Source organism: Plectropomus leopardus, chromosome 8 (genome assembly GCF_026936395.1).
Source record: "Plectropomus leopardus strain MGB_pleo_1.0 chromosome 8, ASM2693639v1, whole genome shotgun sequence".
NCBI classification, from domain to species: Eukaryota; Metazoa; Chordata; class Actinopteri; order Perciformes; family Serranidae; genus Plectropomus; species Plectropomus leopardus.
In genome coordinates, this window is record NC_142183.1 from 15,743,354 (window position 1) to 15,755,294 (window position 11,941).

The 11,941-nt window shown below is 43.2% G+C and overlaps 1 protein-coding gene across 8 annotated transcripts in view; it reads left to right on the forward strand.

Moving 5' to 3' along the window:
- dlg3 (discs, large homolog 3 (Drosophila)) overlaps positions 1 to 11,941 on the forward strand; it is a 107,289-nt gene that overhangs the window by 91,775 nt on the left and 3,573 nt on the right. For 6 of the 8 annotated variants that reach the window (XM_088080965.1, XM_042492724.2, XM_042492723.2 and 3 more), the window contains 10 exons: positions 507 to 621; positions 4,452 to 4,628; positions 4,713 to 4,788; positions 6,149 to 6,248; positions 7,741 to 7,782; positions 7,982 to 8,032; positions 8,139 to 8,240; positions 9,485 to 9,657; positions 10,885 to 10,994; positions 11,076 to 11,167. In XM_088080965.1, the coding sequence (XP_087937091.1) occupies positions 507 to 621; positions 4,452 to 4,628; positions 4,713 to 4,788; positions 6,149 to 6,248; positions 7,741 to 7,782; positions 7,982 to 8,032; positions 8,139 to 8,240; positions 9,485 to 9,657; positions 10,885 to 10,994; positions 11,076 to 11,167 (1,038 nt within the window). Of the gene's footprint in view, positions 1 to 506; positions 622 to 4,451; positions 4,629 to 4,712; positions 4,789 to 6,148; positions 6,249 to 6,912; positions 6,959 to 7,740; positions 7,783 to 7,981; positions 8,033 to 8,138; positions 8,241 to 9,484; positions 9,658 to 10,884; positions 10,995 to 11,075; positions 11,168 to 11,941 lie in introns of all 8 variants that reach the window. The other 2 variants (XM_042492727.2, XM_042492728.2) reach the window with 1 other exon arrangement.

Genomic DNA, 11,941 nt, shown 5'->3' on the forward strand with positions numbered 1-11,941 from the left:
TTCACTCTTTGTTTAAGCTAATATCAAAACTGTAATTTAAAAAACTGCAGTCAACAAGCAAATCTCTTCTTGTCTTATCACACACAGAGCATCTGTCTGTGTGTCTACTCGTCTCTCTTTCTCTCTGTTAAGGCACCAATTGACAAATATGTGGAAAAAAAGTATGTTATTTAAAAACACACAATCACTGAGCCCCGTTGTCCCTTTCTGCAAAGCTGGGAAGCCGGTTACAGAGTTCCACCGGCGGCTTTGGGACACACAGCGGTACTTCCACATCCTGGGACTCTTAGACTCTGGCCTTTGGCACCGATTGATTTTACGTGTTGTGAATCAGCACTCGCTAGTACTGATGTAATTCGGTTGCTACCATGTACTGAGTTTGGCACCCAACCCTGCTATTAGATAATACAGCCTTAACCTTGGGTGTATAAACTTTAAAGCCCAAAGTGATAGTACATGCTCGAGGACCTATTTTTGACACAGTTTGTTGTGTTTTCTCCCTGCAGAGTACAGTCGCTTTGAGTCCAAGATCCACGACCTGAGGGAGCAGATGATGAACAGCAGCATGAGTTCTGGATCAGGCTCCCTGCGCACCAGTGAGAAACGCTCCCTCTATGTCAGGTAAAGCTGAAGCGCACACACACATACACAGTAATGCTTGCACTCACAACAGCACATTCTAAGATCTGTTGTCAAAATAGCCTCTCTTGCATAATAAACCTCCACCTGCCTGTGGGGGAGAGTAAAGCCTGGAAGCACGTGTCGTCAAAGAGCAGCCACGCTGTCAAAGCACAGCAGCATGACGTACATCTCATAGATCATACGATAAAACACGATGCCTCGCACTGAGCTTCTTGTAGGGTAACATTTAATTTAGGGCATTGGGTTGATGTAGTTCATCACCACCATAAAGTTGATGGACGGACATCCCCTGTTGTTGTTTTGATGTCACGTATGACATTGACTCTGCTTTGTGTAATGTCGATTGACAGTGGGGCTTGTCGAAGTGACCTGCGTTATGACACTTTGGGCCGGTCGCCAAACTGGATGGAGGCTCATTTAGGAATTAAAACAGGTGGCATCCTGCTCACGTAAAAGCAGGCGACTCACAAAGGACTCGCATCGGTTCAAGGTGAAAGGACTGTGTGATGTAACTCCATAGTCCAAGTGCTTCGCCATATTTCTGCTGAAGCACTAATGCGCTTCACTTAACCTAAGCCTAATAGCTACATTACTTGATTGATTTAGCTCAAGTTCAACAGCAATGGACCTTACCCAGATATATCAAAAGTATATGGGTGTTATCTCATTGGACGGCCGCTAAAGAGAGAGGAGTGTTAACCAGTCTGACTCACTCCTCTCTTATAGATAGGCTCCTACGAGGCATGTAGAGCCTAGCCTGCTCCTGTGCAGTGGGTGACTAAGCCCACAGTTATGTAGGAAAAGCTGTCTAGCTAGCCGGCTGATGCAGGAGCCGCCATGCCCTCCCAGCCCAGCCTCAGGAATGTGGAGGCGTTAAACCTCTAAGGTGTTTTCAAAAGGAAAAAAATAACAGTGTCACATGTGCTTACACTCTCTCCCAAAGTCTCCGTAATTGTGTCAAGGTGCTATAAGGCTGGTAATTTGAATATCACTTGTCACCCTGTGCTAAAAGTGCACTTGTTCCCGTGTTAAAAGTGCACTTGTTCCCATGTTAAAAGTGCACTTGTTTCCTCACTAAGCACACAAGCAGATAAGCCTCCATTAGATTGCATCATGATAGTTTCTGCAGCACTGTTTACTTATTGCTGCAGTTTCAGTTGGCAGGAATACTTCAGCCAAAATCTTTAACTGGGTGTAAAAAATGTATTTTCACTACAACAGATCTCTCCACTGGACCTTGGTTTATATGACCTGTGGATGTGACCTGTAGATATAGGCTTGTAGGTCAAGTAAAGGTAAAACCTGTAAAGCAGGTATTTGAGAAATGACTGTGGGTTTACCTGCTCGACGAGACACTGTCGCACTCAGACAGACAATAAACAGTGTTTGTCTGTAGTGGAAACTATGTGGCATCAGCAGATGGAAAGGCCAAGCGGAAACGCGTGAATGGCATGCTTTATTATACTGAAATAAGTTGTAGCAGGTTTTCCCACACATTTAATTGTGAACACTCATTCATTCATTTATTTGTGGCGGGCCGCCACAATTAAAAACTTACTGTCATGTATGGATTTTATGTTTTTGGAGATGGAGGGTTCATTATCAGCACCATAGGAATACATACACCGTTCAGTTATTTATTGCATCAAACTCTTGGAGCACAGAGCGTACTTTGTGCACGCACTGAGCAGCACGACGCCAGTCACAGTGAAAGTGAAACTTAACCTTTTATTCTGCTCGGTCTAAAAGTTTGCTTTGATCAGCAGCTGCTCCTCTCATTAGCTCTCCACCCCGCGGGGTTATCCACTCCGCGACTCCAACTGCTCAAACTGGCTGTTGAGGGAAAACAGAATTCATCAAGAGTTCTGCGTGTGCTCCTTTCAACATCCTGATATGGAGAGGCGATACAGAACGATAAAATAGGGACACACATAAGATTTAAACAAAAAAAAGACCTGCATCAGGTCAGCTACAGCAGCACGTGGGAAACACTGGATGTGGCATTGCTTTGCACCTTATGTTTGTGGGTGGTTTGAGGGTGGACAATGGGGGATGCCATTTCCCTTGTTGGTGAAATTAGAAAAATGCATCCCCCTGTTAACTCGCCATTTCTCTCCATCCCCCAGGCCCAGACACACACAACATCCTATCTGGACACATAAGCAATAAATGTATCATTAAGTTTTGACTGAGCATTTCCATAGCCCCTTTTACATTGCCTTTTCAGGGCAGGAATGTTGTGCCGTTATTCTACAGTTCTTGCCTTTAAGCTGGCATCAGAGGTACTAACAGCACTGAAGCGACCCCTGCGTAAAAAGGGACAGACAGCAGGACGGGAGAGAGTGAGGTTTAAAAGACGCGTTATGTGTGAAACTCACTGCTGGGAGATTTAAAAAGCAGTTAGCAGCAGTTGGCAGCAAACTCAGAAGATTAACAGCAACTGAAAATGTCCTCAAAATGGGGAGACAATGAGCTCCTTACACTCCAAGGAGAGGATCAGCTCAGACGTAACAGGGATGGTAAATGATTGTTATTGCCGTGTCATGGTATTGTTATTGTTTAGAAAATACTGCTGATGCATGTCACACGTCACATTAGCGGCCTATGCTGTTGTGTTATGCCGACATGCTATTTAAAGGCACGTTGTGACGCTGTCGTTTGGTTCTATATAACAATTCAAAGCCAGCGTGATGGAGGGTCTTGATTGCAGACTATTCACAGGGTATCTGCTTTTAGCAACCAGGAGACTCACAGACCAATAACATGCATGAAATCATCTCAGGTGATGCTACTCCAATCAGATCTGTGCATTCTGATGAGCATTAAAACTTGAGTGAGTGAGATACACACATGGGAGGGACAAGACGAGAGACGGCCGTCTGAGAAATAAATAAGTTAAAGACAAGTACTGTCACAGGATGTCTTCCACAAAGAGAAAAGTAGGCAGAGAAAACTGAGCTTTTAATCAGGAATGGACACGCTTTTTAGAGCCCAACGGATACTGGATTTTTGGGGCCAATATTGGGTAGCATAAAAATTCCAATATTGATATACCAGCGGATATTACATATATTATCACATACTTGCAAAAAAAGATGTGTAATGGAGGCTTGATATTTTACAGTTTAACAATAACTTTTATGGTGAAAAATGACATCAGGGCACTAATACAATGAATTTAATTTGATTATTCTAAATTACTCTAAGCACCTTTTGTCTGCCTTTTGCTTTGTAAAAAACTCAATTTTTAATATTGTGCATATTGGACAACATATAAGCCGATACCGATACATCTGTGATGGGCCAATATTAGCTGACACTTTGACATGTTCATTTTTCCCACACGCAGATCAAAACTAGTACGTTTCATTATATGTTTTAAGACGTTGGCAGTCATTGAAGGCGGCAATGTGAAGTGCCAGAACGAGACAAAGCAAAGCATCTTTTGAGCAAACATACCCACTCAAATCTGAACTGAGGGCTCAGAAAATATAATATTAAATATCAATCAGTCAGTTAATTCGTCACATGAAATCACACAAGGTACACCTCCAGTGAAATGGCACTGAGTCATTATGAGTCATAAGATAGACATGAGACGTTTTAACATATTGTTAATAAGTCAAGCCTCTGCCCACATGCAAAATGTGAAATAATAGGAAAAAGTGGCCAGTAATGTAACGCATGAAATTCATATCTGCCATTTTGTGCCAACTGTGACACAGAGTAATTTGATCTTGGTGCATGTCGAATCTCTCGACACAAATTAAAGATAAAAGGAGTGTAACAGTAGTCTTTTGTTTTTGCAGAGCTTTGTTTGACTACGACCGAACGAGGGACAGCTGCCTGCCCAGCCAAGGCCTGAGCTTCTCTTACGGGGACATCCTCCATGTCATAAATGCTTCTGACGACGAGTGGTGGCAGGCGAGGCTGGTCACACCACATGGAGAGAGCGAGCAGATTGGGGTCATTCCGAGCAAGAAAAGGTACGCTCGCTCCGCTGACGCCTGACAACTGGACTACCACCGTTCAGGTCCAGCCTAAACTTATCCCTTTTTTTTCCCCCTCAGAGTGGAGAAGAAAGAGCGGGCCAGGTTAAAAACAGTCAAGTTCCACGCCAGGACAGGCATGATTGACTCTAACAGGGTAAGTGTAGAGGGCCAGCTGCTGCCTGCCCTGGTGCCAGAGAGGCTGTCTTCAGAGCTGCTGCTGGGCTCCCAGGGAGATGGCCTACTTCCCCCTGAGTGTGGGAAAGAGACCAGCACCTGCTCACTGAAGCGAGCACAAAAAGCGCTCGTATTACTGTATAGATTACACAGAAGCTCCGTGGCGATGACAGAGGTCCCGGTAACCTCCACAGCTCGTGCACTCAGTGATATTAAAGAAGTATTTCACTAATGTAAAGAAGACCTTAACCTAAGACTAGGCTGTCTCTGCAGCAGAAAGACGCAAATACTTTTGAAATTGATGCTACATGACCAGAGAAAAGAGAGAAAAAGGATGTTTTTGCTCCAGAGGTAGAAAACCTACAACTACCAGAATGCATTCGGCCCGCTGGCAGGAAACGTGTACCTGATCGCAGCCGGCAATCTCGTCTTCCAGTTAAGCTAAAACACATTTCTGAAAACATTTTAAGTGACAAATATGCAGCTCTTGGTTTACATTTGATCAGAGCTGATTAGTTTTACAGTTTAATCTTTTTTTTCGGCCTCTGTTTTCACTGTGCTGGAGGCAGTGTGATGCCCGCTTCCTGTTCACAAACTCGCCATTCTGGCAAAACGGGGCTTTAAAATACGTTTCTGAAAACATTTTAGGTGAGAAATAGGCAGTGCAGTAACATGGTCTGGGTTTATATTCGATCAGCACAGCCTAGTTTACCGTTTGATATGATTTCGATCTGAGTATGAGAGACAGAGAGAAGGGTGGGTGTCGCTCGTTATCAGCTGTATACCTTTGAGGCCGTGGCTGGCGGCGGGCAAAATGAAAATGCAGGAGCACAGCCTGTAGTCGAAGAAACTGCCTGAGAGCCGGCGAAATGACTAATTTACGTTATTTAGAGGAGTTTCGCCATGGGGGGGAAGAGGGATATCTAGGCACTTGTTAGATAAATAGACGTTTATCCCCACGACAGTTTATCGACACACATTATTATACAAATTTGGTTGAAAATCGGTGAAGAAATGTGCACTTACAGAAATGTCTGTACGGTTGTCAGAGGCCGATCTGTCAGATGTAATTTGCAGAAGTATAAATCAGCTGTAATGTTGTGTGTGTACAATGAAAATGGTACATGTTTAAGTTAAAGAGAAGCCTGTTTCCGTCACATTGATATGCCGTTCATTTCCACCCATTACCTGCTTCTCATTTTCATTATTTGACGTGTATTGTTTGCATTTCATTTGTTTCTTTTGCATGGGTGTCGAGTACCCTCATTGAAACCCATTCTGTTTTTGTTTTCACCCTCTCGTTGCCCCCCTCCCCCTCTCACCCACACATCGCCAAGCAGCCAGTCAAAGTAAAGCGCAAAAAAAGCTTCAACCTCTCACGCAAGTTCCCGTTTTACAAGAGCAAGGAGAATATTGTGCAGGAGTTGGTGGAGTCTGAACGTGAGTACCAGCTGTGTGATCAAGGGGCGGGTGGTGGTGGTGGTGGTGGTGGTGTTATTTCCGTCCTCTCCCCCTTCATGCTTCAGTTCTGTCTCTCAACTTTCATCTCTCCGCTCACCTCCAGGGATGGTTTGTGTGACGGCACCACTCTCATCCCTTTTCTCACTGTCCCAGAGAGACGCCCCACATGAAGAGCCGGCATCAGGCTGGAGGTGTGGGCTTCTCTCTGGTGTGTCTGTGCATCTGTCTACGGGCTCCAGAGGAGTGTGTGCTGCCAGCTGTGTGTGTGTGTGTGTGTGGCTGCATTAACACACACAGGCCTTCTAACACGGTGATGCTACTCCTTGTATAAGTCCTGATCAATTCTGCAGTCAGTCACTGACCGACAACAAGAAGAATCTCATTAACTGGACTGAAGCTTTAACACTTAACAGGTCAAAATCCCGTTCTAATGGGATTGGGCTTGTGTAATTGAAAGGCCGTGGCTTACTATGAACAAAGTGGGCCTCAGGCTTAATGAGTACAGCACGGCGCCATGTGTCAGTGGGCCCGGCGAGCACGACACAGCACTCCTCTCCCTCTCTGCCCCGACTCTCACTAACCTCTTCTTCTTCCTGTCTGCTCTCTTCTCTTGGTTTCTGCTCTCACCTGTCGGGACACCTAGGACTTCCCAGGGTTAAGCGATGACTTTTATGGATCAAAGAGTTTGAGTAAGTGTGTGGTTGTACTGTGTCAAGCAGCTGTCCCCTGAGCTCAGAGAGAAAAATGCTTTGTCACTGCAGACCCAGCCGGGAATGCTAAACCACACACATTTAGTTCAGAGTGACACACACACACACAGACACACACAGACGCAGGCATACACACCTCCTCAGATTCACATATAAAATATGCATTCCCAGGGGAGGGTGAGTGAGCGTTACACTTATCCCGAACGTCTCACGGGGTCTTTACAATAAATGTTTAGCACAGTTTTGTCAGATAAGGTCACACAGAGCTGGAGTTTATCTGTCACCACAGCAGAGTGTCACTTTGCCTGGGTGGAAACACTTTTTCCCTCCAGTTCCCCCGAGTCAGCCAGCTCCTGCCTCCCTCCTGTGGACAGCCTGTATGTTTTCTTTGTCTTTTCCCTGATATGAGATCCGCTACCACAGGCGGCGCAGATCTAGCAATAGGAAACACTGGCCAGGGAATTGTGGGTCATTTGGGATACTGTCACAGGAAACACTTAATTTCCTATTGCTTGCACCTAAAAACCACTTCCCTAATATTGTGAGAGCATGGCTGCCGTGCCAAACGAGACTTCTGCTTTTTTTTATCCCCTTTTTTTAAATGGCCTAGATGTTGAGAAAGAGTGCTTTTTTCCCCCAAACGGCTGTTTGAGGCAGGTGAAAATAATTTTCACCCATAAGAGATTTTATTTTTATTTTTACCTTTTTTTTTTTTTTTTTTTTTTTAATGATCTGCAACTTGCTCTCTTGTGCTTTTGCAGAATGCCTGACATCCAACACAAGTGACAGTGAAAGCAGTTCGAGTGAGTCACCTTAATTTCTCATGGTTTCTTTTACACTGCCCACATAGATGAATAATACGGTTGATGTTCTTAAATTTACCTGTGAAATGACATCTGTAAATTAATATTCCTCCCAGTGTTTTATAAGCCGTGATAACTTTATAATGTTTCTTTAAATGAGATGAAAAATGTCTGATGGTTTCTTTTTGTGTCACTACAGAGGGACAGGAGGACACGATTCTTTCCTATGAGCCCGTCATTCGACAGGAAAGTGAGTGACTTCTTCGCGATTGTTGAAACTTCGAGGATTAGTCAAAGTATTTCTACATGTGTTCTCACCTGTATCTCTGTATCTGTACCTGTATCTCCCACTGCAGTCCACTACACAAGGCCTGTGATCATACTGGGCCCAATGAAGGACAGAGTAAATGATGACCTCATCTCTGAGTTTCCCCACAAGTTTGGCTCCTGTGTACCCCGTGAGTTTACAGCAACACACATCCAGACGGTACAACTCAGGGATGCAATGATTTACCAGCCACACACGGTCCGATATTCGCCTTGTTGGCTAAACATCAGCCAGTCAACAAAGAAGATGGCATGCACCTTCGATGCTCCTCCGTTATGTCAAATTAATTTTGCGTGTACTGAAAGCTGTCTGGGACAAAAGGACGCAGTAGAATCACTATAGTTTTTTTCAGTCAGCGTTGAAATCCGTAGGAGAGGAGCTAGTTCATGTTAGCTGTAAGCGGCTGGTTGCTTTTGTTGCACTGAGTTACGTTATTATGTGTTTAATCTGTTCAGTTCAGATGAACATTGGCTGAACTTAAATTCTAACATCCTCATGATGTAAAGTTGTCAAATGTAGTTTTTGGTGGGAAACTTGAATAATACGTTTTTTGAAGGAGAAATTATGGAGATGTTTACACAGCAATATAAAATGGATATTTGAGAAGAAATTTGAATTTTCTGTATTAAAAGATTTACAAAGACTCATAAATCAGAATTTGCCTCAGAGGGCTCTACAGACACATCACTCTGCCCTTTGACCCTAAAACTTCCCACAAAAAATCCCTTTAAAGGGATCGAAAAGTGGTAGAAACCTCAGGAAGAGAAAGATGTCGTGTGCACAGAACAGATCAACAAAATTCAATTACAATAATTCATATTACAAAATGATACACAGGAGGGAGAGAGATGCACAGCAACTACAATAACAGCTATAACAAAAGTTATTAAAAAAAGTGCATATTAATAAATGTAGTTTATGATAACCTTTATGTGACATGCGTATGTTATATGTATGTGACAATAATAATCTTGAAGAAGTTTGTAATGAATAACGGAAGTCTGACTAATAATAATCGCAGCAGTCGTCAGTATCAGGCAGGACCATCAGTGCAACCGCTACCCACGATCCAGGCGCAGCCGCGATTCGAGAAATCTACGAGACAATATGCTACATATGCAGTTAAAAGACTTCTGAATTAGTTATTCAAAACACGTTTTTCATGTGAAAGATGACTTAAACAGTTCACATTGTTTTTGATAGTGCAGATTTCTTTGTTTCCCTGGCACAAAAGGGGAATAAAAAACGAAATAAGATTAAAAAATACATATGTGTGCATCAGTATCGGCCCAGAGTTTTACGATCGACGCATCCCTAGTCCAACTATACATAACAGTGGTAAAAAAGCTAAACTTGTCCCATTCCCCTCTGCAGATACGACTCGTCCGAGGCGAGAGAACGAGATGGACGGCCAGGACTACCACTTTGTGGGCTCGCGGGAGCAAATGGAGAAAGACATTCAGGATAATAAATTCATTGAGGCCGGCCAGTTCAATGAGAACCTCTACGGGACGAGCATCTTGTCTGTCAGAACTGTGGCTGAGAGGGTAAGCTGCTGTTTCTCCGTTCAGTCAGGTCACCAGTTTGGTTTTTTTGGGATGTTACCAGAGGCGTGTTAGGTTTCTAGGGTGGGAGTCTGCGGGCTCCTCACGATTTGATTCCGGAGGATATGACGCGATTATTAAACGACTTGTGGTGCATAAATATCTGATTTAAATACATGGTTTATTTTTTTGCGTGACTCCTCGCTTTTGTGAAAATATACAGAGATTGTGATGATTCATGATTTAAATAAGCAGATGATTTTACCTCCGTTATCCGGTAGAAATGTGCCAGCTGGAGAGTTATTTTGCCAACATATTTCATATCACAGAACCAACCAGGCCAGAAACAGAACTGCCTGCGTCAGCATCCTTGTTGTTTTCATCTGCGGTTGCTCATTTTTTTCCTCACCAGAAGTCAAGAAGCAGCGTTGCCGAGAACACAACGTGCATTTTTACGTCCATTCGGACAATCTTTCAGTCACGCACTTTAAGAATCACCTTCACCCCTGCAGGCGAGGGAAAGCAGACGTTTGTAATCAATGTGCCACCACAATCTTGCAAATATTAGTTTGCATTCGTCATTTTTTGCAGCGTCACAAGACTAAACTGACATCACCAGACCAAATAATGAACGAGCGTTAGTTTGGAAGCTCTCAGTTGAGTTTCCATTAAATGCCTCCAGACGCAGCTGGATTGACTTCAAACTCATCAGAGCGATGAAACATTTGATGTGAACGTAAACAGAGGCGAGCTGCTGCGGTGAAGCATCGGTATGTTTCTGAACGAGTGTTTGCCAACAGAATTTGAAAATAGCACTTCAACAGAAAGTTGCGCATCAGCTGCAGCCATTGTGGTTGTTTTCAAAAATGCCTCTCAGCCTCCTCGTCTTTACTGAGCATCCTCTGCTGTGGCGTCCCCATCGTACACAATTTATGCGCCAAAAATGACATTGTGTACTTTGCGTAAAGGCTTCACGAGTTGTCAGTCATCGTCTCAAACTTTTCCTACATTAGACAAACAGTTGTGATTGGCCCGACTCGCGGCAGGTTGAGCGGAAATCTGCGAACATGAAGGGGACCAGACTTTCGTCAGAGCAAACACAACAAAGAAAGCTCGCAGATTTACCTGGTTGCCAGACTAAGACCCACAATCAGTCCGTCATGAAAATGCGGTCCACCAGTGTGCCAAAAATGTCAAATGTTGTGTATCTGTATCTCTACATGCCAACAGGGGAAACACTGCATCCTGGATGTGTCTGGGAATGCCATAAAACGACTGCAGCAAGCACAACTTTATCCGATCGCCATCTTTATTAAACCAAAATCCATTGAAGCCCTAATGTAAGTTTGAGCCTTTTTACCCGCTGTAGTTACGATATGAGTGAATGTAAGTGTGTGATAATAACTGTTACTGCTTTTCAGGGAAATGAACAAGAGGCAGACGTACGAGCAGGCCAATAAAGTCTTTGACAAGGCAGTTAAGCTGGAGCAAGACTTTGGAGAGTATTTCACAGGTTGGTCTCACTGCTGCTTTGCTTTGCTCCGAGTCTGTTGACTTTCTAAAATGTATATTTTAGGGGGGCGATACGGCTCTACAGTATTTCTGCAATAATGATATTCTTGATGATGTGACAAAATACTGAAAAATATTTTATTATTAATGTGAAAAAGGTACAGTTGCAACAAAATGAGCGTTATAGTTTTAGATGTCGGTATAAAATGCCCTCAGCCGTTTAGCTTTCGGCCGTGCTCGTTGTTCCCGTGTGCAGCAGTATGATGTCATTAGTCAGCAAGTCGGAATATATGCCGTTATCATGATGTGATTTTTTCTTATCAAATTAAAAATTATACCGGCATTATTATTTTGATAGTGAGAGGAACAAATAGGAAACGGGGGAGGTTAAGAGGGCAGAATGATGAAGTTTGTTTCTGGAAATAGCCCATCTTGGGATATGAAGAAATGTATCATCTGAGGATAAAAAAAAAAACATCTATCGTTTCATGTTATGCGATATCTTATTTTGTTTACGTCCTCTGATAACTCTTTGTGTCCGTCCGCGTGGCCCAAAACAAACACGGAGGAGCTGGAAAGCAATACTTTCCTATTTAACTTAATACTTTCTTTAACATTATAACAGTATTTTATGAAGCTGTATTATAACAGGAGTTTATGTAACTTAATTTTATGGAAGAAGCTACTTTATTTGTAACTGCAGTGCATTCTAGGATTTTGTACTTTAGTAGTTTACAGTACTTTAAAGGAGATTTCAAAATGTTCATGTGAGCTT